Genomic DNA, 26164 nt, shown 5'->3' with positions numbered 1-26164 from the left:
CCATTAGACACAATGGGATTTTTTGCAGCTTCGTATTCCAGAAGAGCCATGAAATTCCTGCAAAGTTCAACATCAGGCCTGACGTAAGATCTCTGAGGCCTCCTGCTAACTCCATCCTCCTGCAGCTGCCTCGCTCGGGCAAGCGTTTGATCTGTGCGATCTGGGTTTCAAGCTGATACACACACAGCCTCTTTGATCTCTTATTAAGTGGCTTCTGGTCTCCTGATGCCTTTAGTCCTGCTGCAGGGAAGTTCTGGGAAGTCGGCCATCATCCTGAGCACACTACATACTCTACACACCAGGAGCGGGCTCCCTTCATTCACCTACTTTGCAGGCTTGAAAAGCGATCTTTAAGCCATGAGAGAATTTCCCCAGTAGCCACAATCAATCCACTCCATGAACACATCACTAAGAATTATTTTTCAAATGAAGCAGCTTAAAATGATTTAAAGGATACAGAACTTTCCCATAGAGGGAAAAAAAGCAAATCCCCCGTGAAAAGAAATCTTCAGCCCAGTTGGCACTGGAGCTTACAGTACTTTGATGTTAATAAAAATAAATGTGGACAGGAATAAGGGATGGGCAAAGACTAGTCTTTATCAGTTCCCCTAAGTTCTGTTAAGTAAGAGTGACCTTTAAATGCAGCTGTGTGATTTGTTCAACAGTAGCTATGTATTTGCAAGAACATGGACACTACCATTACTAATAGACTGACTACATTTTGCTTTGTACCAAGATCTTAATGCTACATGGTGAATTAGACCCAAAAAGCTCCTTAAAAAAAGACAAAAAAAAAAAAAAAAAAAGATACTGGTGGCCATGTTATGAGATACCGTGAGCATTAAAGTGGAACTGTATAATAACTTGCAATACATTACTATCCTCTATATGTTAGAATCTGGACATAGAATAGGTTTGTATCTGAGTTTTTAGTAATACTAATATATGTATAGTTGACCCTTGAATAACACGGGTTTGAACTGTGTTGGTCCATTTATTCATGGAATATTTTTCAAGAAATACTGTAAATGTATTTTCTCTTTTTTTGTGATTTTTCTTAATAACATTTTTTTCCCTCTAGGTTACTTTATTTTAAGAATACAGTATGGCCTGGCCAGTGTGGCTCAGTGGTTGAGCGTCAACCTATGAACTGGGAGGTCATGGTTCAATTCCCAGTTAGGGCACATGCCCAGGTTGCGGGCTCGATCCCCAGTGTGGGGTATGCAGGAGGCGAGGCAGCCAATTGATGATTCTCTCTCCTCACTGATGTTTCTATCTTGTTGGAAACCGACCATTGTCCCCACTAGCAGAAAGGTATGGACAAGGAACCTGGAAGGCTGATCAACCTTAAAGCTCTGAAAGATCAGAGCCAACCACTCCCTATCTAATTGAGACAATGACAGCTGAAGCAACTTCCACCAGTCAATCTTACGTAAATCCTTGATGATTGGCTATTACTGGAATTGCCTGCCTCTGTGGGTGGATCCCAAACCTTAATAAAAGGGGTAGCAAGGCTGGAGCGGGGTGTAGTCCTTCCACTAGAGTTGGGCTCCCGCCTGGCCCCCAATATTGCCAAATTAATATTTTTCTAGTCTCTTTCATTTGTGTGCAGCCTCCTCCAGAACCCAAATCCAGAACCTGAACCCTGAACCACGTGAGACATGAAAGGGGTTCCCACACTATCTCTTCCTCCCTCTCCCTTCTCTGAAATCAATAAAAATATATATTTTTAAAAAGAATACAGTTAGACATATAACATGAAATATGTGTTAATTAACTACTTATCTTATCAGCAAGGCTTCCGATCAACAGTAGGCTATTAGTAGTTACATTTTGGGGGAGTCAAAAGTTATATATGTATTTTCGGCTGTGCAGAGTCAATGTACCTAACTCCCAAATTGTTCAAGGATCAATTGTACTACTATATGTTAAAATTATGTTAAATCTATCAAATTCTATATCCTGAATTCTGTAAACTAAGAAGCTAATACAAACATAAAGACTGGGCTTCTGCAAGTTACTGAATATTACATACTGATGGTAGCATTCATGCAAATTCACCCAGCATTCAACTCTGGTAGCGAAAATTAAAATCTTTCATTTCTTCCACTTTTAAACTCAATTTTCTGATAAACACAATTAAAACTGATGGAAGAAATATGAATAGACTTCTGGGTAAGTAGTTTATGTGCTTTTAGTTATAAAGGTCAATAAATTAATTACTGCCAATATAAAATGAAAACAAAATTGATAGTTATATATTGCTATGCTTTAATCTGTCCATATCATGGAAAACCATTAGCAAATTCATGAATCATGCACCTGCTTGCATTTTATTTTCCAAGAGAATTATCCGAGTAAAGAAATGACTACATGAGAAGGCATCCATTTTAAATGGTCTAAATACATGTGAATCTCACAAACAGTTATGTTCAAGCAATTTGGTAAAACTATACCAAAATTTAAAAGATATATGCTCTTGCCAGGCCAGTGTTGCTCAGTGGTTGAGCACGGACCTATGAACCAGGAGATTTGATTCCCGGTCAGGGCACATGCCCGGGTTACGTACTCTATCCCCAGTAGAGGGCGTGCAGAAGGCAGCGGATCAATGATTCTCTCACATCATTGATGCTTCTATCACTCCCTCTTCCTTTCTCTCTGAAATCAATAAAAATATATTTTAAAAAATAAAAGATATATGCTCTTTTCAAAAAAGAAAAAGAGAGAGGGAACTCATGAACATGGACAACAATGTGAATGCGGGGGTGGGTGAAGGTGAAAGAGGGCATAGAGGGGATAAGTGGTGATAAAAAAATTAAATTCAATTTTTTAAAAAGAGAGAGATGCTCTTTTTTATTGGTTTCTTTCTCTTTTTTTTTTTTTTTGAGAGAGAGATAAAAACATCAATGAGAGACAAATATCAATATCAAACAATTGGCTGCCTCCTGCATGCCCCATATTGGGGATTGAGCCTGCAACCCAGGCATGTGCTCTGACCAGGAATAGAACATGTGACCTCTTGGTGCATCGGTTGATGCTCAACCACTAAGCCACACTGGCTGGGCAAGAGATGCTCTTTTGATAAGCAATTCCACTTCCAGGAATTTGTCACAAGATACTATTCCCACCTTTTTACAAGAGTATGACAAGGATATCCACTAGAACCCCATTTAAGATATTCACCAACTGGGTACAGGAGATTGGTTAAATAAATTATTGTACATTGACAATATTATACTATGCAGTTATTAAAAAGAACTAAGTCCCCAATAAATTTAATAAAATAAAATATATAAAAAAGAAATAGGTAGTTCTATAAATACCAAAATGAAAGAACATATAACTGAGGAAAAAAGCAATGTGCTTAAAATGTTTATGACATATTCCATCCTATATAATAAAAGGCTAATACGCAAATTGATCGCATGGTGGAACTACCGGTTGCTATGACGCCCAGCTCAATGCAGGAGCTGCCTCCTGGTGGTCAGTGCACTCCCACAGTGGGAGCGCCACTCAGCAGAAGCCCGGCTCACGGCTGGCAAGCACAGCGGCAGTGGTGGGAGCGCTAAGGATGTCCGACTGACAGCTTAGGCCTGGGGAGCAGGCCTAAGCTGTCAGTTGGACATCCCCTGAGGGCTCCCAGACTGTGAGAGGGCGCATGCTGGGCTGAGGGGCCCTCCTCCCATCCCCCCCCCCAGTGCACGAATATTGTGCACTGGGCCTCTAGTTTACATATAAAAAATATTAGAAACCAAAAACTATTACCGAGCCAACGATGTATGTATAAAATATTCTGAGAGAATAAACAAGAAAATCAGGAGTTTTATCTGGAATACATGAGAGATTATGGTCAAAAATAGAATCACTTGTCATGGGATACCTTTATGTACCTTTAAATTTTTATGCCATATATATGTATTACTTATCTTTAAAACATTTCTAATGTTTTCATAAACTCATTCTGTTGCACATAAGAAAAACATCAATTTAAAGATACATACATGAAATTTATACAGTCCCTTCTTACACCTTTTAAGTCTTTTGTGAAGGGAATCCCATTTAATACTAGTAGAGTTGGTAGTCAGGCAAAACTGCACACTGTTTTTCTCACAAATGCTAAGGCATACCATATCTAAGACAAATACTACTTGGGTTCTGTAACCCATTTCTTCTATTAAGAAAAATTAATCACTTAATTTATATCAGGATGAATACTTTCACTATTTTTTTCAATGAATCATCATTTGCCCATGGTCTTTCAAACAACTTTTTAAAGCATTACTAACAGTTTATGTATGAATCACCTCTCAGTGGCTGTGCTATTAAGCTTTCTATTTTTTATCTCTTTCAGTATCTGAGGTAAACCCAAAGTTTTTCAAAAATATCTGTCTTGACAAACATTGAATCTGTCCATATCAGAAGGGGAGAAAAATGAGGTATGGGGTGTGGGAGTGAGAACTATTGGTTAATAAATTTTACCTTCTAAATCATTAAAATTCAAAAGTATCAAGAATGGCAATATCATGGCTAATGTTCAAAAATTGGCTAATGTCAAACATGTCTAGTGATTTATAATCATGAGGGGTTATTCAAAGTTCAACATAAATCAAAACACCAGAAAATATCCACTTGCCATGTTTAATTTATAAGGTCAACTGAAGGTAAAATCCACACAGTTCTAAATGTATTTCAAGCTTTTTGGTAGATTTAAAAAATTACAGATTCTCAGAATACCAATAATTGCTTCATTATTGAACATTAACCCACAACAAATTACTTGCACTAACTTAGGATTCTTAAGTTGGTAATTACTTTTGTTTGAAACAATAAACACTAGTTCTTACACAATGCACATGAACACACTATATTAATTTTTAATACCTATTAAACCTCCATATAAGATTAAGAATATTATCTAGTGGTTTATCTTGAAGACATGAAAAATTTTTGCAAGCTGGAAAAATAGAAAGATCTGCTGTGATAAATTAATTACAGGGATCCCTGGTAATAAAATGCACATGGAAGTAATCCTCATAAGAAATGAAGCAGTAGAGTGTGGTGGTTAAAAGCATAGACTCTGGGAGCCAACTGTTTGAGTTAAATTCTAGTTCTGCCACATACTAGCTGTGTGAACTTGAACAGGTTACTTAACCTCTCTGTGCTTCCGGTTCCTCAATTCTAAAATGAGGATAATAATAGTATGAACTTCCTATGGTTCTTGGGAGGAATACATAAAGCAATTAAAACAGTGCCTAGCAAGTAGTAAACACTAAGTAAATGTTAGCTATTACTATTTAATTTGTATTAATTTTATTTGTATATTAGGCTAAATGTTAGTATGAGCATTAGTAATATTCCAAGGAATAAAGACATTACACATAGATATTAGGGAATTAAGACAAAAATAACTAGGGCACAATATGTAAGCCACACCTAGAAACTATACTACAGAAATGTATAACCAAATTTCTGAAGTGTTTAATGATGCTTAGAGAGTACATAGTTGGCCACAATATTCAAATGTTCAACCAATTATGCACATTGCTGTTTTCCATGACACAATCCTATACAGCATGATGTTACAGTGACCAATCAATGACTCTTCTAATATGGTACATATACAGGGCAGGATTTTCACTAGCCACTACATGGAGTAGTGCCGAAGAATATTTGAAATTAACGAATATTCTGCTTCATTCAAATAATAGCCAACAGAGCTACTATCCCTTTACCTTAAAATCTAATGAGAATTCTTACTACCTGTATCACATGTACTGTCTTCCCTGTTGCTGTCTCCTTTTCCTTTGCTCCAATCTATTTAAAATGCTTTTCATGAAAGTGAATTTCCACATTTTGCTCTTTGGCCATATGACTGAACTACAGAATTGTTTAGTAGATTCAGCTCCTTCATTTCATAAGACATGTTTCTTTTCTCTACTCAGCTACACAACTTCCACCAATAGTTTAGTTAATCACGAGTCACCTGTCCAGACAGCTACCCTATATTCCCATGGCCAACTCAAGATCCTTTATCGGCTCACTCATCTTTTCCTAAGGTTTGGCTCAATTTATGTAAAAAGTAAATTTCTGGCCAATAATCCACAATGAAATAATTTACATATGGCTCATCAAGAGTTGGCTGCATTTTAAAATGCAATTTTACAATTAAATTTAGACTTCTCTAAACAAAGATATCTAACATTAATTTTCCTAATCTCATATAAATAGTTGAACATTGACAGAGTACATATATAGCGTAATAGGGTTCCATTTGAGGAAAATATAAAAATTTTTTGTCTTTATTCTTAATTGGATCATTATTAATAATATAATACTCATATTTGCATAATAATATAATTTTTACTTCTTTACATATTAATTTATTTAACCCACAATATCCCCATTTTATAGATGAAGAAATTGCATAAGCATCTATGAAATAGATATCGTATACAATTTTGTCAGGCTCTTGAAGAATTCCTTATTAGTTCTAAAGAAATGTGTTTAATTAAATATTCAAAGGTAAATTTTCAACCTCTTCAATACTGCTAATGCAGGCCCTTTACAACCTAGAAGCTCTCCCATTCTACTAACACTTTCTCCCATGGCCAAGATGTTTCTACCATACTTCTTATTCTAAATATGCTAAGCCTGAGGGTGGGGGTGGGAGTGGGGGATCTGCACTGATCCTATTCAGCTATTTAATACATTTATATGGGATGCATCAAACACAGTAATAACCAGGAGCACAGCCTTTCATAGCTTTTGCTAAACTTTCACCTGGTCCTGCAAAAAATATTTTCAAACTTTAGAATTTATTACCTTGATTTTAGAGAGAGGAAGGGAGAGGGATAGAGAGAGAGAAACATTGATGAGAGAGAAACATCATGGATTGGCTGCCTCTTGCATGCTCCCTACTGGGGATCAAGCCCGCTAACCTGATGTGCCCTGATCAAAAATCAAACCAGTGACTTCCTGATTCATGGGTTGATGCTCAACCACTGAGCCACACCTGCCAGACTCCAAATTTTAAATTGTGTTTATGTGTTTTCTAAATGTTATAGTGGAGCCCTGGTGTGGCTCAGTTGGTTGGGGGTTGTCCCATGTACCAAAAGATTGCCGGTTCAACTCCTGGTTGGGGCACATGCCAGGGTTGTGGGCTCGATCCCTGGTAGGGGGAGTGCAGGAGGCAGCTGATTGATGTTGCACTCTCACATTAATGTTTCTCTCTCTCTTCTTCTTCTCTCTTACTCTCTCTGAAATCAATAAAAAAAAATATATCCTCAGGTGAAGATTAAAAAAAAAAAGAAAATGTTTCTGTTAAGTAGGGATTAAATTATTAAGGACTATCAAGTTTTTCTTTTCGTATTTTACTGAAGTGTTTTAAAAATGTCTGAAGCACTTGCCTGCTTTAAATGTGCAACATTCAAAGTATAAAACTTGCAGATAATGTCATTTAACAGGATAAAACAACCATTATAATATCTATATATATAAAAGCCTAAGCTACCAAATAACCAAATGACCAAATGACCAGTCGACCGGTTGCTATGATGTGCACTGACCACCAGGGGACAGACACTATGCACAGGATTGTGCTCCCTCTTGTCTGGATCGGGCCTACGGGCTTCGGGCTCCCTCCTGTCTGGATTGGCCTGCAGGGATCAAGCTCCCTCCTGCCTGGATCGGGCCTGTGAGGATCAGGCCGAAACCGGCTAGCCGACATCTCCCGAGGGTTCCCGGATTGTGAGAGGGCACAGGCCAGGCCAAGGGACCCCACCAGGGCATGAATTCATGCCCTAGGCCTCTAGTCTATATTATAAAAACCCAGTGGCCCTAACGCCGTAACAACCAAAGACCAGCGTGGGTGGGCGGGGCTGTGTGATTTTGCACGCTGGGCTTCTAGTCTATATATATAAAAACCTAAGCGACATTTAAGACCAACCAACCAGTTGACCAGTCGCTATGACACGCCTGACCACCAGGGGGCAGACGCTCAATGCAGGAGCTGCCCTCTGGTGGTCAGTGCACTCCCACAGCCAACCTCCCACGGCCCCTCCCCCTGGCCAGCCAACCGCCCGCAGCCCGCCCCCCTCTCCCCCGGCCGGCTGGCCCCCCAACTGGCTGGCCAACCTCTGGGGTCCCTTCCCCTGGCTGGCCCCCGATAAGTCTCAATTGCCAGCCAGGCTGAGGGACCTCCACCCGTGCACAAATTTGTGCACCGGGTGTCTAGTATTATATTAGAGTAGATAGATAGATAGATAGATAGATAGATAGATAGATAGATAGATAATAGATAGATAGATTGATGATAGATAGATAGATAGATAGATAGATAGATAGATAGATTCCAATAATAATGGAAATGTAGCTAAATATCTAAGACCACATCTGAAAGGTATCTTCTAAACCAGCAGTTGCCAACCGGTGGTCCGCGGACCACTGGTGGTCTTTGAGGTCCGAAAGGCTGGCGACAACTGTTCTAAACTACATCCCAATTATCAAAATGGTTAAGAAGAAATCCCACTGAATGTGTTCATTTAGTCCCAGTTAATTTAGGCTAACCTAAACTTTATGCAATCATTCTGCAAATATTTGTTAATCACCTACCATGTGCTAGGTAATAGAACTACATTGGGGAGGAAAATGGTATATACCAGCCATTTGTTTTATATCCTCTAATATGAACCAATATATAAACTTCCAGGATCTTATAGTATTAATATTTTTATAAAAATATTTCCCAAAATGTGCATTATTTGAAATCAACAACTCATAATTCAATAATATTCCAAAGACAAGTTCTAATAACGAAGAAGGTTATCTGGCACAGAAATAAGCCAGCAAAAACGAAAGAGATATAATCTATTTCAGTAATCTTAAATCACACTGCCAAAATATGGAATTTAATGTCTTACATATTGCTTAAAATATTTTCCTTTTAATCTATTCCCGATTGCCTTATTATATTAAAAACAAAAGAATTGATTTTTATGTCTCTTGGCATTTTACGTGCTTTGATAGAAGACTTTTTTGCTTTATTAAACCACAATGTGTTTAGGCAGCACAAATGTATTAAAATATGCACCTTAAAATTGAAGAGATCTCTTGCCAGCAGTTTTAATTCCCCATAATAATCAGAAGCTCTAAAAGTACTATAAACTGGTAAGCTGGTAAGCATATAGATGTCTTATTGTGACCTTTCACATCCTCCCCCAAATGCATCAGTCATTTTACCCTAGTCATATTTGGGGTACATATAAATACATAAATATTATGTGCCCCATTATTAAATGTAAATATATAATTTTACCAAGTAGAAATTTCACATTTCTACTTAATTAAGCTCAATGAGGTTAACAGGTAAGCAAAACTACAAAAACCTCCATGTGAAGGGGAGGGAGAGGAGTAGAATTGGAAATAACTACTAATATGCATAAGGTTTCTTTTGGGGGTGATGAAAATGTTCTAAAGTTAGACTGTGGTGATGGCTGCATAAGTCTAAATATACTAAAAGCAACCAAACTGAATGCTCAGTTGTCAAGCTAACAATGCAAAATATGACACCTCATCTTTGGACAGGAACTATCTCCATCAAATCATTCAGTTTTGCCTAAGTCAATGGGTGCCTTAAAATGATTTACTACTTCCTATAATGTTAGTACAAACTAATCACTCCAAAAAACTCTACAGAGGTTCTTATACCTGGTAATCCAAAATGCTGAATCCCAAGCCTTTATGATCTTTTATTAGTTCAATAATCTTGACTTCAGGAGACCACAGTGCTAATTCCCCATCATCATCTTCTTCAGTGTTGACATCTACATGGTGATCAGCCTGAAATACAAAAGAACATATATGCTTCAAAACACTGTCCTTCCAATTCTGAAAAGAACATGTCAGGAATCTCATAGCTGCTTCTCAAACTGGGGGTTCTCTTTGGCATGCATAGTTTTTTATTTCTAATCTGCTTAAAGGGTCATGCACAGAGGCATATATACTCTAATATAAGATCTTCATGAAAATTCAAGCACTTAAATATGCAGATTGTGCATATAAGTTTTTTTTTAATGTAAAGTACCCATTTCATTCAAAGTATTAACACTGACCTCTTATACTTCAATGAGTTCTGTCATCCCATTAGAAGCATAAAAGGAAAAATATGCAATTTAAGAAAAAATGAAAACATCATACAAAGTCAAAGCTTAAAAGATACTTAAGTAGCAATACCTGAATTTGCAGTTATAGTAAGAGACAAAGAAAGATGCCAACACAGAGAGAAACCAGGAAAGGACACAGAGAAACCAATTCTGTTGACTCCTAGAAGTTTTCAAGTAAAGACTTTACTAGAAAAATAAGGTGGAAAAAAATTCAAGTCTTTGGGAATCATGTAAATCTAAAAACAGATAAAAATCACTACGTCAAAATAATGAAAATCTCATCTTGGAGGAAGTAGATTGGCACAACTACCCAGTCCACTCTCCTTGGTTATTTCCCCTGACCTCACATCCCCAGGTCCTCCTATTCCAGACTTCCCTTTCTTTCAGGGAAAAGTCACTGCCATATGGAATTCTAGGAAATTAAATGATACAGGGTCAATGAGTCAACTACGCAGAGCAAGAATAGCTGCTCCAACCTTCTGTCCTGATACTATTTATAGTACTGTATAATTGGGTTTTTTTTTTATATGATTTAACTTTCCTAAAATACTCTGAATTTCTACCTGAAGCTCAAGAATAATCTTTTTCTTTGTAGCCCTAACAACAAGCTAGAATGAAAACTCCGCAGGCTACCATAGAGTTTATCATGGTTATCCACTCAAACCACAATAGTGACTAGCACACAACAGCCACTCGACAAATATTTGATCATACATTAATGAATCATCCATCTTTCAGTGGGTTTTCCCTGAAACTCTTTTTTAATAAAGCTACAGGCTAAATAATAATTTTCAAAAGTAGACTTCTTAAAACTTTGGAAAATCCTAGTAAATAAAATGAAAGTGTATTATTTCTACAAATACCATTTTGAGTGACCTGTATAAGAGAATCAATTTAATGGAATTAAAATTGGGGGGAAACCCCTCTAACATGGAAGAGTAAGGCACCATAGCTAACACACAAACACATTTTAATTAGGGTTGGTCCAGACCTCAATCTGTCCCTGCAGGACATGGAAAGTCAATACTCAATCCATGGTGCATTAAATCTAAACATGGGAATAATTTCTTGGTTCTTGAGTTACAAAATTTGACATTAGTGGAAATGTTCTGGATCAGTAACCTCTGTATATATCAGCCTGATGTGAGAAAATGATACTTATAAAGAAAACATTCATACCTTCCAATAAAAAGTAAAGTTCCAATGGCTAATACAATATGATTAATGTTTTACTGGGGCATTTAATACCCTCACTGATTAATGACCATTAGAATTTGGCTGAGCTGCCTAAACAGAGTTTAAGAACTTAAGATAGCATTGGGATAAATGAAAAAAAGAGACAGATGGAAAAGAGAGCCAGGATTTTAAAAAACCACATACAATTCTAAAACTCAAGTTCATAGGAATTCCAAGGCATTTAAGGTATATAAGATATTATTCCACAACCTGAAATATGCCATTTTGATACAATCAATTTTGCATTAACTCCTGTATTCACAGAATGGAAAGCAATCAACTAATGGGCAGCAAGGCTGACATTTAGCATAATTCAGAGCTGTAGTTTACCCACTGTGGTAAAGTATGACAGATGGGAGGACAGAGTCAGCAAGCTGGGTTGGTGATTTACACACCCTGTAAGATTAGATTAAAGGCATTTTTATCAACCTTTAGAGGTAAGCCATCACCCGCATTTAGTTTTAGTAAAGACAGCAAGAGTCAAAAAAGGGTGGCATTTGAGTCCCTTCTTTGAAGTATGCTTCACTAAAGATAAAACATTTTTAAAAAGATTCTCAACCAGTAATCTCCTAAGCACTTCTTATATGCCCAGTACAGAATGAAAACACTATGAGATACAAAATAATTTTAAGATATGTCCTCTGCTCACAGGAGCTGACAATTTCCTGGTAAAAACAAGTTTAAATAAGCACCTGTGACTATAAGATGATGCTAAGCTAGACTCTTACGTCATTAGGAGATCAGAAAACAATGATAGATGAACTGGAGGAGTCAAGAATAGCTAAAGCTAACTTTCACGGAGCACTTTCGATGGGCAAGGCATTGTGACTAGCACTTTGCCTACATTACTTCATCTCCTCCTCACACAAACGGATGAATGGCTAAGTACTAAGTATCCCCACTTTTCAGAGGAAGAATATGAACAGAAGCCAAATTATTTGCTCAAAGATTCACAATCATTACATGATAGAGCAGGATTAGAGTTCCTGTATTTTGAAATTCAGACCATAGGTAGGTAAAAGGAAAGGCCCCCATGTATCTAAAACTTTTCTTACTAGAATTATAATCTAGAAGAGTCCAGAAAGATGAAAATGGCATAAAAGATGAGGTTACAAATGGCATAAGATGACAAAGCATGTGCTTGAAACTGTTTTCATAATCACAATGCTCTTAAAAAAAAAAAAAAAGAGTATCAGGAGCATCGAAAGTGTTATTGTATTCTCTGACCTTCTGAAGGTTTTTATAGCAATTTTTAGACTCACTTCAAAATTGGTCATAGATCTTCATATTTTTGAGGCTCTGAAAAAGGGGAAGTCCATTAGATATTCAACAACGTCTTCAACTGATTAAGATGAACTGAGTTAAACCGGGAGCCAAAAGCAATGAGCCCAGGCAAATGCTAGAAAAAGCTTCTCTAAAATCCAAGAGCATGCACATTAATGTCTCCAATATTGCAAGGGGCGGGAGTAGGAGAAAATTTTATGATATTATATGAAAAGTAACAGTTTGAAAGCTATGCATTGTTGTCATTGAGAGCTACTGTAGTAAAATAAAAAAAGGGGGAAATATTTTCTCTCTCTTTATATCGTAACACACTCTTCGGGGGATACTTGATGAGTGGGCGTGCCTGTGGGAACCGTGGTACACTGATTTAGTACCTCCATCTCAGGAAGAGAGGCTGCAGTGGTCCTTGGCTCATCTACAGAGGCTTCATCATCAAACAACCGTCGACAGCAAACCAAGGTAAAGGGGGGTGGCACTTCCTTAAGAAAGGAGACTGCTTCTCGGCGAGATTTCCCATAGAGCTGCACACCATTGAACTAGAAAGACAAGTCGAAATTAAGGAGGTCCCAGATAAAAAAAACACACAAAAATCTCCAGCTTACATCAATCTATCAAAATGAAATTAGGATATTGTTTTACTTTCCCTGTAAACAAAGGGCCTAAACTTAACATTATTTTAGTTGTAACTAAAAACATTAGAAATCCTTAAAATTTATAGAAACTTAAGGCTAAACCTTTATTGAACTTGGGTGAATAAAGTATAAAATGGGTGCAGAGTACAATTTTTACTGGGTATGTGATCTGCCTAATATTTCATACCTCCATGGCTCCTCCTTTCTATACTCCAATGTTCTATTCTCTCATCCACTTCTACCCATCTCTCCTTAAACACATTCAATATCACATACAGCCTTCTTAAGACCATTTCCTCTTGCTTTTTCATTTTGTAAGACTATCACTATAGATATTAACACCAATTTTAAGGCTGTTAAAAGCTGCTGGACTGACAGCGTATATGTAACAAAATCTAGGCTACTGTCAAAATTTAGCCTCAGTTCACCATTTTCTTTCACATCCCATAAACTCTTAATACCCGACTGAGAAAAGTCACTTTGATAGAAAAGTACATATAACATTGCATCAGTTCTGTTCTTACATGCTCTGCTGACACAGTCACCAATTGCAGAAAGTGTGTCAGTTTTCAAATTATTTTATATGTTTAAAAGAAAAAAAGATAACCAACTATTCCTTAATGATGAGTAATACTTATCACCAAAAAAATCTAAATTTTATATTCTTTTTAGTGCACAATAGCAATATTTTGCACCAAAGATGATTTATAAAGATGTCTGTTCTAATTTTCCATATATATGACTTTAGCTCAAGGAGCTCTGCCAGTTCTGACGAAACGTCACAAAAAGCTGATCTGTCTACTGCTCCCAAAAGGCTGAGGCATGAACACAATCCAGGCAACAAATAATCTTTTCACATCTAACTCTGGGACTTCCTGGGAGGGGTCAGCAGCATCATTAGTTTTAAAGACGTTCTGTTTCTGGCATTAATTTGTGGCAGGTGCAGTGCTGATGTCTGCCTTTGTGGGAGGAACCTCTCCCCTAAATCCGTCACTGCTCAGAGAATAAGAGCACAGTGGGTTTTTGGAAGCACCCCATCAGCAAGTTATCTGAGCCCCGAATCAACTGTCCCTTGGAACCACTCTCAGGCCTGTAACATACCAAGCACTTAGCCATCAGGCCAGACAATCTCCCTGCCTCTTAATTATTTACAAAGAAATCACCACATAGTAAAGAGACCCGCATGTGCTTCAGGGAGCTAGCCCTAGTGGGAAAGTAAACATCATCTCCCAAGACGTTCTGACTGATGAAAGGGCCCAGGGGACAGCACGTTCAGCAGCAGATGAAAGGCTTGCCTTGGAAGAATTACAAGCCAATCAGCACACAAAAGTGGGTAAGGAGGTACCTGTCCCCGATCACACCATGTCCATGGTGCCAAGTGGTGCCAGAGCACAGAAAGTTCTAAAACCAACCAAATGGGTAGTAACTTACAAGGAAAACAAAGCAAGCACATATACTCAAAGAAGGAATTCTACCCATACACAGTGTTAGTCTGTGTTTCACATTACTTCAGCAAATTAGGAAGACACTTTTCAGGTTTTCATCTTGGAGTACATTTAAATATTTATTTAGCTCATTATTTATTCATTTGAATTGTCTCCAATTATTATAGCCATGCCTGGTAGTCCTCCTCTCTGCGCTCTATCGCTGAAGGGATTGGTCACATTTCCCATTACCAGCTCCTACCTAAGGGGATTTATGGCTGCTGCAAATAGCTGCTCTGGGCTGAGCCTTGGCACAGTGTTCTAACCCCAAAGCCTATTTGTGTTTCTGTTTTGAACTCTAAGGAGTACATTAAACACACACACACACACACACACACACACACACACACACACACACACACTTTACGTTCAGGAGTTTCTCTGGCTAACTTTACAGAGCTTTTAAAAATTGTTATTATTTCTATATTTGGTTACTTAGAAGCAGCCAACTTTTTTTTCAGAGTTCACACTATTTTTCTAGGCCCTTCAACTTGAGACTCTCTTAAGGACTGCCACTTCTCAACTGTTCAAACTGTGATTAGAAAACGCACACATACGTACTCATTTGCAGAGTACATAATACTGCACAAGTATTGTGCCACTACATTACCTCATTCAATCCTCACTCATCTTATCCCATAAAGACTGTTTATGCCTTTCCCCAATGAGAATATTGCCAATATTCCCAGTGAGATAATGCTTAATAGTTTACATGGATAGTACTCCATTAGATCCTCACAAACACACAGTAATGTAGGAATTTATTGATGAAGAAACTGATTCTCAAAATTATGTGACATGCCAAGGGACATGGTTTAGCTGTGGCAAATTCAGAATCAAAAGCAGCTCTTCAGACTTTCAAACCTGTGCTTCTTTCTATATCCCAAGTTTTTTCACCAAAAATGTATACTTATAAATTCAAGTTTTCATGTTACTTTATCACATCCCATTCCATTACAAGGTCCAAGGCCCAAGGGATTCTAATCTTGGCTAAGGCACAGAGGACTCATTTGATGGCTGTGATGACTTATACTAGCTCTACTCAGATCCAGCTAACATTTCTTTATCACCTACCCTATACTAGTAGTGAATTATTCTTAAAGCCACTGAATTATACACTAAAAATGCTTAAAATGTAAATTATATGTTAGGTATATTTTACCACAAAAAAAAAGTGAACTAAAACTGTTTTTTGCTCATATTTCCACATCTCCCAAACTGATATATCTCATGTCTCAATATCTAACAAGTACATATTAGAGAAATGGTCTCCAAATGGTCTTCAATCTACAGAATGTCATGTCTGATATCCACAAGGCTATGTCATGTGCTCAGCAAATCAGAAAGAAAAACATAATTCAAAACAAATAAATAACCATAAGTGATATAGTAATATCTAGGGTACTAATCTGCCAATAAGCAATCCAATATCATTTCTTGAATAACTCTAAAATAACTAACTTACTACATTTTACAATAGGACTCCACCACACCTGCCCTCCCAAGCTTATGAGAGAATTTGACAACAATTACTCATAAGACTTTTCCCTCTGACCTTGAAATTCAACATACTCTTTTAGCCCTAGCCCCGTGGTCAGCAAACTGCGGCTCACGAGCCACATGAGGCTCTTTGGCCCCTTGAGTGTGGCTCTTCCACAAAATACCATGGCCTGGGCGAGTCTATTTTGAAGAAGTGGCGTTAGAAGAAGTTTAAGTTTAAAAAATTTGGCTCTCAAAAGAAATTTCAATCGTTGTACTGTTGATATTTGGCTCTGTTGACTAATGAGTTTGCCGACCACTGCCCTAGCCAGTTTGGCTCAGTAGATAGAGCATTGGCCTGTGGACTGAAGGTTCCCAGGTTCAATTCCTGTCAAGGGCATGTACCTTGGTTGCAGGCTCCATCCCCCACCATGGACGGGCACACGTGGGAAGCAACCAATCCATGTGTCTCTCTCACATCAATATTTCTCTCTGTCCCTCTCCACTCTCTCTAAAACAAAAACAAAAACAAAACAAAACAAAACACAATGGAAAAATATTCTCGGGTGAGGATTAACAAACACAAAAAAATACTCTTCTAGATGGCTGGACCCTGCTAAAAGAAAAAAAGAAGAAAGAAAAAAGAAACCTATTTGCTATCCTTGTCATTTCACTTTGAGCAAACATAAATTTTAGAAAGAAATTTCTATAATTAAGGCTCGTGCGATTCTAATCTTGGCTAAGGCTACTAGGCTGATTCTATTAAACCCAAACTACGGCTTCTTGTGGTTCCTAACTTTTGGGAGAAAAAAAGCCTCTCCTATGCAGTTTCCTCTGAGTTAGATCATTCCCCACATCTTTTTTTTTAGGATCTTAAAAAGGAGTGTGATGTATTTGTTTAAAAAAGTGAAAAGGGAGTTAGAACACATGAACTAAAGTTATCATGCTACCAGTGTATAAAGTTACAGAAAATCAATGCCTTATTTTCTTACATGTAAAATTAGGTGTTTCGGTGTTCATTGGTTTGTTCATTGTGTTAGTTACAAAACTTTCCAATCTAACAAAATCTCTTAAGAAAGTCAGGTCAAAGCAGAAGTGTTCTAGAATTGGTCTGCCTGCAGAGCAGCTGGGGAGCCTGAGTGAGCCCACTATTAGCAGCCATGTTGTGGGGAGGGCGTCCCAAGAAGACAATCTGAAAACCAGTCAAGAAGACATCAGCCCGAGGTCACCCAGCTCTAATCCTTAATAGAAATAATAAACAAAACATGCAAATAAGTGTCACTACATGTTTCAAGTAAGGGTCATGAATTAGATTCTTAAAAAGAATTTTTCTCAAAAAATACTAATTATGCTATCAGACTAAAATAGGACATTAGCTTCTTTCTTAATAAATTATTGAAATAAGCACTCAGACATTTCAGGAGTCCCAAAGATGGGGAACATGAAGTTAAAGCATATTATTTACTTCCTTTATCATTATATAAGCTGTTATATTTTTAAAAATATGCTTTTATTTACTTTTAGAGAGAGAGGAAGGGAGAAGGAGAGATAGAAACATTGATGAGAGAGAAACATTGATCGGCTGCCTCCTGCATGTCCCCTATTGGGTATGTGCCCTGACCAGGAATTGAACCGGCAACCTCTTGGTGCATGAGTTCTTGCTCAACCACTGAACCACACTGGCCAGGCAATATTTTGTATCTTTTTTTATTTTTTTCCATCTTCATTGAGATATAATTGACATATAACACTGTGTAAGTTTAAGGTATATAATGTGATAATCTGATATATATACACAATAGAGGCCCAGCGCACGAAATTAGTGCGTGGGTACGGTCCTTAGGCCAGGCCTGTGATCAGGGCCATCTTCCCCAGTTGCCCGCAGCCGGCCCCACCCCATGCCACCACCCACCTCTGGTTCCCTGTTTGCCAACAGGTGATCGGTGCCTGATAGCTTGGGGAAGGAACCGAGAGGTTGGCTGTTCCCACCCGCTGGCTGGCCCCGCTCCCGCCACCGGTGGCCATCAGGCAATCGGAGTCTGCCAGCTGGGGAAAGGGACCAAGAGGTGGTCAGTGCACCTCAGAGTGACTGGTCCAGCGGTCGTTCTGCCGTTAGGGTCAATTTGCATATTACCCTTTATTATATAGAATATGTATTATGAAATTATTACCACAATAAGGTTAGTTAACAATTCTATCATCTCGCAGTTACCATTTGTGTCTGTGTGTAGTGAGAACATTTAAAATCTCTCAGCTACCTTGAAGTACACAATACACCAAGTTTCTTCATTCTAAGTAGATCACATTTCATTGGCATCAGTGATAATATAACTCAGTGAGAACACATGTTCCTGGACCTTAAAAGTTCCTGTCTGTCCCTCATAAATTTTACCTCAAGAAGCTCATCCTCTGGCTGAAGGAGGTTCAGCATGTCAATAGGACCACCTGGAATGATCGAAGAGATATAATGATGCCCATCAAAGGAATCCACTTCCATGCCAAGCCTCAGAGTGTGAATGGGCAGGAGCTGCAGCAAAATACAAAGCAATAATATCAAATACCATGAGGACACATCTGGCTACTAATCCTCCATCAGGTATTTGACAGAAAAGCCCCACCCCTTAAGTCCAATCACCAAAATCCATAGGAAAACCAGCCTCAAGTAAAATATGAGTTGCCTTCTTATTCTCATTCCTCTTCTCATTTTAGATTTCCTGAGAATAAAGAAGCAGACGTACAGAGTTCTGCCTTCATTTCTAAGCTCTAGGCACTCCAACCTCCCCAAGTTCCCAGTATCAATTCTGCATTTCACTTTTCTGCAGGGTTTCCCATCTCCCAGAACACCCTAACTCCTCTTTATCATCTCATTAACTTCCACGAATGCTTCAATACAAAAAGAGTGTCACTTCCAGAAAGCACTCCCTGATATCTGAGTTAATCTGCCTTCAATACCACCCTGTGCACACTGCCATCACAGCTCATTACAGACTGTGTTCAAAATTTCAGTTTTCTTGATTGTTCCCTCTGCTTGAGTACAGAGTCATATCATTTCTCTCTATAACCTCAAGCCCTAAAACAGTTCTAGACACTAAACATGGGCTCATTAAATGTTATTTGACTGTAATAATTGAACTTTTTAAGTTAAAAAAATTATTTGAACTAATCCATGAAATATGGCACCTCATTTGAGATATTCTTCTTAAATACAAACAACTTCTAATTTGTGGAGAGGTATGGGTGTGTAATAAGAGAGGTAATCATTATTCTACCCTAAGATTGATGCTGTTGGCTTAAAAGGATTTATGTGAGCTAAGAAATGAGTCAAGAGCTAATCTAGCCAATGCCAATGTAAAGAGATGAGTGTCTTGGTGCTGTTGGCTGTGAAGGTCAAAGGCATTCACCAAATTCCATGCCTTTGACTTTCAAAAACTGAGCTAATAATTTCTCATTATTAGCTTCTTTCTTAGTCAGTTATTTAAATAAGCACTCAAACATTTCAGTGACTCTATAAATTCAAATATGGTAAATGGTGCTAATTATGATTTATATTTCCTATATCAATAGTCTGTGTATCTACAAACACCAGGTCTACCTCTAACTGTATACTTGATAAGGAGAAAGCCCCACACAAGATGGCAATGCATGGCTCTTTCCCTCATATTCCCTATTCTCTGTGACCTCTGAGCTTGTCACCTCCCATTAGTCATCTGTTCTGAGACCCCAGAGTTCCACAGGCCTTGCCTCAGACACCACTTGGGGTTCATTTCCATTCCACTACAGCACTACAGACAGACAAATCTGAAGTGGCAAGCAGTCTGGCTGACTAAGTCCTCAATGACTTCAAATAGGCATAAATGACTGTTGGCCTTGGGCTAATTTTCTGAAAAGTAAGTGCTCTTGACCACCAAGTACTTCACATTCGACAGCCACCTCTGGCAATAAGACAGAGCCAAATATCAACAGTACAACGATTGAAATTTCTTTTGAGAGCCGAAAACCGACTTCTGCGCATGGGCCATGAAGTTTCAATTGCACTGTACATGCGCGCCCGCACGTGGTATTTTGTGGAAGAGCCACACTCAAGGGGCCAAAGAGCTGCATGTGGCTCGCGAGCCGCAGTTTGCCGACCACTGGTCTAGCACTCTAAATGAAAGACTCAGAGTATGTGAGCTAAGAAATAGCTCTTATTCCCTCTTTCTGATTTCTTTATTTCTCACTGCTGCCACCTTATTCTCTTGTCTAGTCATTGTACCAAATCTGTATACCAAGCTAGGAGGAGACATTAATGTCATCTTCTTGCATAGTAAAAGGCAAGTAAAAATTCTCAGAGAAACGTTTCTGTAATTACAATTTTCCCACCTATCTAGGCCAACTGTCTTCTTCTGTTTATGAACCAAACACTAGGGCAGAGTGGTCAGTGGGTCTACCCATACACAAGTCATCTCTAGCGGGATGCTGAAGCCTGCTAGTAACAGCAGATTATTCAATTTTCAGAAATTTTGCAAGCTAGTTGCTAAATATACCTATTATTAAAAATTAGATTATATAAAGTTACAATTAAATAAATATTAAAATAAATGTAATAAAATACTCAAATGTAATAAATGTACTCAAAATCTATCACTTCCTAATTATTTTTAACATATTTTATCCATGTTCTTGAAATGCTTCTATCTGTTATATATGTATGGTAGAAATACTCTCTAAAAACTTAGAGACCACTGAAGGAGTGAACAATTGAAAAAGATGAAACAATGATTTGTTCAGTTGCTAAATGCAGCTGGAATGAGTAATAAAATTCCTGCTCCCACAGAGAAACCTGAAACAATGAAATGCAATTGTAAATCCCTTCCCGACTCAGTGGTTTCAGTGATGTCTGTTGAGTAGCTTGAATACTCCCATGGTAGCGCTGTTTATACCACAGGTATGGGTAGATGCTACAAATTAAAACTGCTTTTGATTTTTTCCTTTTAGAGAGCTAGGTTTTACCAGCATACCATTCATCTGCAATCTCATTTGAGCATGCTATCTAGCATAAACTATGTGCAAGGATTTGAGTTATGAGCTGGAATGAACGAAAGAAACAATCCTCATGGAACTAACATCTAGTGTGGAGACAGACAATAAACAAGCAAGAGAGAAAACAGATACATGCGGGAGAAACCAAGATGGCGGCATAGGTAAGCACCTAAACTGCTGCCCCACACAACAATTTCAAAACTACAACTAAAAGACAGAACGGACACCAACCAGAACCACAGGAAAGCTGGCTGAGTGGAAATTCTACAACTAGAAGGAAAGAGGAAATCTCACGGAGAAGGAGCGGCAAAGAGCTGAGGTACGGAGACACGCGAGCGCAGAGAGGAAGGGCGGCGGAGTGCCTGGCTGGCTTTCTCTGGCTGAAGGGGGAAAGAAGGCCCCGACTGCATTGAACCCCAGTTCCAACTGCACTAAACCTCAGTTCTGGGTGAAACCCTGTGGACCCAGGCTCATACAGGGGGAGTTTGGACTGTCAGGTAGAGAGAAAGGCACACGGAGACTCGGAGACCCAGGGGAGCCGCGGCGGCAGGGGTCTGGAGGTGCGAGTGTGCACAAAGACTGACTGCGGAGATTACCACAGGCTATCCCTAGCGGAAGGGAGTCAGAAGCTCCTGACTACACCAAACCCCAGTTCCGACTGCACTGAACCGCAGTTCCGGGAGAGCCCCTGGGGACCCACGCTCTTACCAGGGAAATCTGGACTGTAAGGCGGAAACTCGGGAACCGCGGAAGGCAGAGGTCTGGAGACTTGTGTGCAAGGGCAGGGCTGACGGGAAGCCAAGACTGTCTGCCCTGCCCTGAGACTACACCCCTTCCAAGCCGAGCACAGAGGCTTTTGCAATCTGGCAAGGCTAATCCTATAAGGCTGTCTCCAGCATCGAAAATCTCCCAGCGTAGACACAGCTGATCCTCACAGCCAACTGGCCTGCAGGTCAATTCCTCCCAGTGATACCAACAACAATCAAGACTTAACTACAACAAGGCTGTACATACAGTCCACAAAGGGGTGCACCAAGAGTGTCCACCTCAGGTTAACTGGGGAGGCCGACCCACTGGGCCATATAGGAAACCTAGCACACAAAGCTACTCTACCAACTCAGGGAAGCAGTGAAAAATGGGGAGACAAAGAAACAAATCACAAACGAAAGAAATGGAGGAAAACAAATGACTGAATATAGAATTCAAAATCACGGTTATAAGGCTCTTTAAGAATATCCTAGAAAAGGCCGATAAATATAACGAGACCCTCGAAGATATGAAAAAGGACCAACTAGAAATTAAACATACACTGACTGAAATAAAAAATATTATACAGAGACCCAACAATAGACTAGAGGAACACAAGAATCAAGTCAAAGGTTTGAAATACAAAGAAGCAAAAAACACTCAACTGGAAAAGCAAAAAAAAAAGAAAAAAGAATCCAAAAAGTTGAAGATAGTGTAAGAAGCCTCTGGGACAACCTCAAGCATACCAACATCCAAATTATGGGGGTGCCAGAAGAAGAGAGAGAGCAAGATACTGAAAACCTATTTGAAGAAATAATGACTGAAAACTTCCCCCACCTGGTGAAAGAAATAGACTTACAAGTCCAGGAAGCGCACAGAACCCCAAACAAAAGGAATGCAAAAAGGACCACACCAAGACACATCATAATTAAAATGCCAAGAGCAAAAGTCAAAGAGAGAATCTTAGAAGCAGCAAGAGAAAAACAGTTAATTACCTACAAGGGAGCACCCATACGACTGTCAGCTGATTTCTCAACAGAAACTATGCAGGCCAGATGGGAGTGGCAAGAAATATTCAAAGTGATGAATAGCAAGAACTTACAACCAAGACTACCCTACCCAGAAAAGCTATTATTCAGAATGGAAGGTCAGATAAAGAGCTTCACAGATAAGAAAAAGCTAAAGGAGCTCATCACCACCAAACCAGTATTATATGAAATGCTGAAAGGTATTCTTTAAGAAGAGGAAGAAGAAGAAAAAGGTAAAGATAAAAATTATGAACAACAAATACATATCTATCAACAAGTGAACCTAAAAATCAAGTGAATTAAAAATCTGAGGAACAGAATAAACTGGTGAATATAATAGAATCAGGGGCATAGAAAGGGAGTGGACTGATAATACTCAGGGGGAAAGAGGTATGGGGGGTGCAGGAAGAGACTGGACAAAAATCGTACACCTATGGATGAGGACAGTGTGGGGGGAGGTAAGGGCAAAGAGTGGGGTGGGAACCGGGTGGAGGGAAGCTATGGGGGGAAAAAGGAGAAACAATTGTAATAATCTGAACAATAAAGATTTATTAAATTTAAAAAAAAGAAAAAGAAAGCCAAAAAAATAAAGTTTATAAAAATTAAAAAAAGAGAGAAAACAGATACAGGCAAACAAATAAGGAAGCAAACAACTCACCAACAAACAAGTGAAAAATAAACAAATAATTACTAATTGAGACAAATGCTATGAAGGAACTAATAGAGGTTGAGATGTCAGATGTAATTGGTGCAGGCCATTATGGAAAGTTGGTCAGAGAAGGTTTCACAGAGATGGGGACACATTTAAGGTGAGACTTGAAGGATAAGAACTTTTTTGCCCTACAAAGACCCTGCTGGGGGATGCCCTGTGGGATGTAAGTGAAAAGAAATAATTGCTAAGTTTTTGGTTTCAATACCTGAGTAGATAGTGGTGGCAATTTCTGCATAGAAATAAATGCAACAAATTAAAACAAAGACATTGTTGTACAGAGAGAGAGATGTTTTCTATTTATATAATAACTAGAGGCCCGATGCACAAATTCATGCATGGGTGGGGTCAGCCAGCCCACCCCGATCAGGGCCTATTGGGCTGGGCCGGCTCGAGGGAGGGGACGTGGGAGGTTGGCCGGCTGGCTCTGCCCCCTGGTCAAGCTCCTGGTTGAGGGGACAATTTGCATATTAGCCTTTTATTATATAGGATGTGCCTCCCATAAAAAAGAAAAGGATTAAGGAGAGAACTGATTCCAATCTCCTATTCCAGCCCTTTACCAACCCTGCTCCATTCACATGGTTGACCCCACATCCATGGAATAATTGACATCAAGAATTGGTTGAAGCACTGAAGAGCAGCAGAGGCTTAACCATGGAATCCCTTGCCCACCAGACACAAGCCTCTGCCCTTCTGGGCCAGTGGTCGGCAAACTGCGGCTCACGAGACACATGCGGCTCGCCGCTCTGTTGACTAATGAGTTTGCCGACCACTGGGATAGGGGCTTAATCACAAGGAACAACAACAGCCTGTAATTATTGGAATCAAGAGTCTAGGTCAGTGGTCAGCAAACTCATTAGTCAACAAAGCGGCAAACCGCGGCTCGCGAGCCGCGGTTTGCCGACCACTGTTCTGGGCTATTCCAGATTGTATCTATAAACAGTACACACTCCCTAGAAAGTTTAAACCATGAGCGAGACACACATGCTCCATCTCTAATCATGCTGAGCAAATAAACCAGAAATGATGTTTACAAAATCTGTCAATCTGAAAGGGGCCTACCTAATATTAGTTCTGAATCTAAATCTGAGTACAGCTGGGTTTCTGAGATTTCACATTACATTGCTGCAGGCTTCTCTGCAGGAGCAGGGCTGTTTAATTACCTGTCTCAGCTGCATTTAGCAACTAAACAAATCAACCATTTCATCTGCCTCTTTCAGTTGTCCACCCCTTTGGTATTGAGTTCTTAGAGAGAGCAGAAAGTGCTAAAAATGACAGGAGAGGGTGCAACAGACAGATGATTGACATCTTCACACACGTTGCATGTTATGCTTTTTTATGCTTATTCAATGTGCTTTGCATGGGGTCCTATTGAAATTGACAAGGCTAATGAGCAGCAGGATTGTCATGATTCTGATATGACAAGTAAAGGATGCAAGGAAATGTATCCAAGGAACGTGTGACCATGCTGTGATTTACTGTCAGTGCTAAGATGATAAAAATCAAATGTGATCAAGAAACCCACAGGCCTTCAACCCATGAGTTGGAGAGACCTGTCATGAAATAAACCACAGCTCATTCATTTTGCTAAAAGCTCTACTTTTAGGAGCCTACAACAAGATATCAAAACACTCAAGTGGGAATATGAATGATGTTGCTTCGGGGGCGGAAGGGGGGAATTCTGGAAAGAAATGAATATGTCCGTGGGATGGGGGAGGATGCTTCCAAAAATGTTGAACTCAAAATAAAATGGAACAGAAAGAACCCCATGATTAGTTCTGATAAGAGGATATTAAATAGCCATTTATGTTTAGAGATTAGGGTGAAAGAGGTACTAAATTTACCACAAATGAAAAACAAACTCCCTGAGAATGAGGCTACAACTTTTAAACTAAGGGTGAAACACAGCATAATGGCCTCCAAAGTTAGGTGTGTTCACTCAGATTATGCAAGACCATCAATCCATCCATTAGAGCTTGATTTATATATTAGTCTTTCTCGCTCATCTAAAATTTTAATCCTGGAGGCTCAAAACATGCACAGTATGTGCTCTGTCATACGGAAATATATTAAAGGTTCTCGTCAGTTTCCTAACACCAAGGTCAAGTGTCAGTTGCCACTTATCACTTTATATATATCATTTATGTTACTGTGTGGCCCGTGTGATAGCTGAGCTTTTGACACCTGATCTAACACTTTGCACTATGACTCTACCTCTCCCTTTACTCATGATATTTCCTCCACCTGGAATATCAATTGTTCCTATTTCTGCAAAGCCATTTTTTCAGAGTACTAGCATAGTTCAAATGCCATCCTCCCAATAAACTTTATTCATCTGTCTTGAAGAAGTAACACCTCCTTCCTTAAATACACATAAGGCATTTTA

The 26164-nt window shown here is 39.0% G+C and overlaps 1 protein-coding gene across 1 annotated transcript in view; it reads right to left on the bottom strand.

Moving 5' to 3' along the window:
* The window catches only part of PATJ (PATJ crumbs cell polarity complex component), a 342671-nt gene that overhangs the window by 242229 nt on the left and 74278 nt on the right, over positions 1–26164 (bottom strand). Inside the window, exons 15-17 of the mRNA XM_080656343.1 lie at positions 18668–18802; positions 13055–13216; positions 9706–9837 (exon numbers count right to left, since the gene is read on the bottom strand). Coding sequence (XP_080512469.1) covers positions 9706–9837; positions 13055–13216; positions 18668–18802 — 429 coding nt within the window. The remainder of the gene's footprint in view (positions 1–9705; positions 9838–13054; positions 13217–18667; positions 18803–26164) is intronic.

This window comes from Plecotus auritus (genome assembly GCF_963455305.1).
Source record: "Plecotus auritus genome assembly, chromosome: 2".
Taxonomy (NCBI): Eukaryota; Metazoa; Chordata; class Mammalia; order Chiroptera; family Vespertilionidae; genus Plecotus; species Plecotus auritus.
Note: the sequence above shows the minus strand (reverse complement) of the source record. Positions and strands in the feature narration are given on the sequence as shown.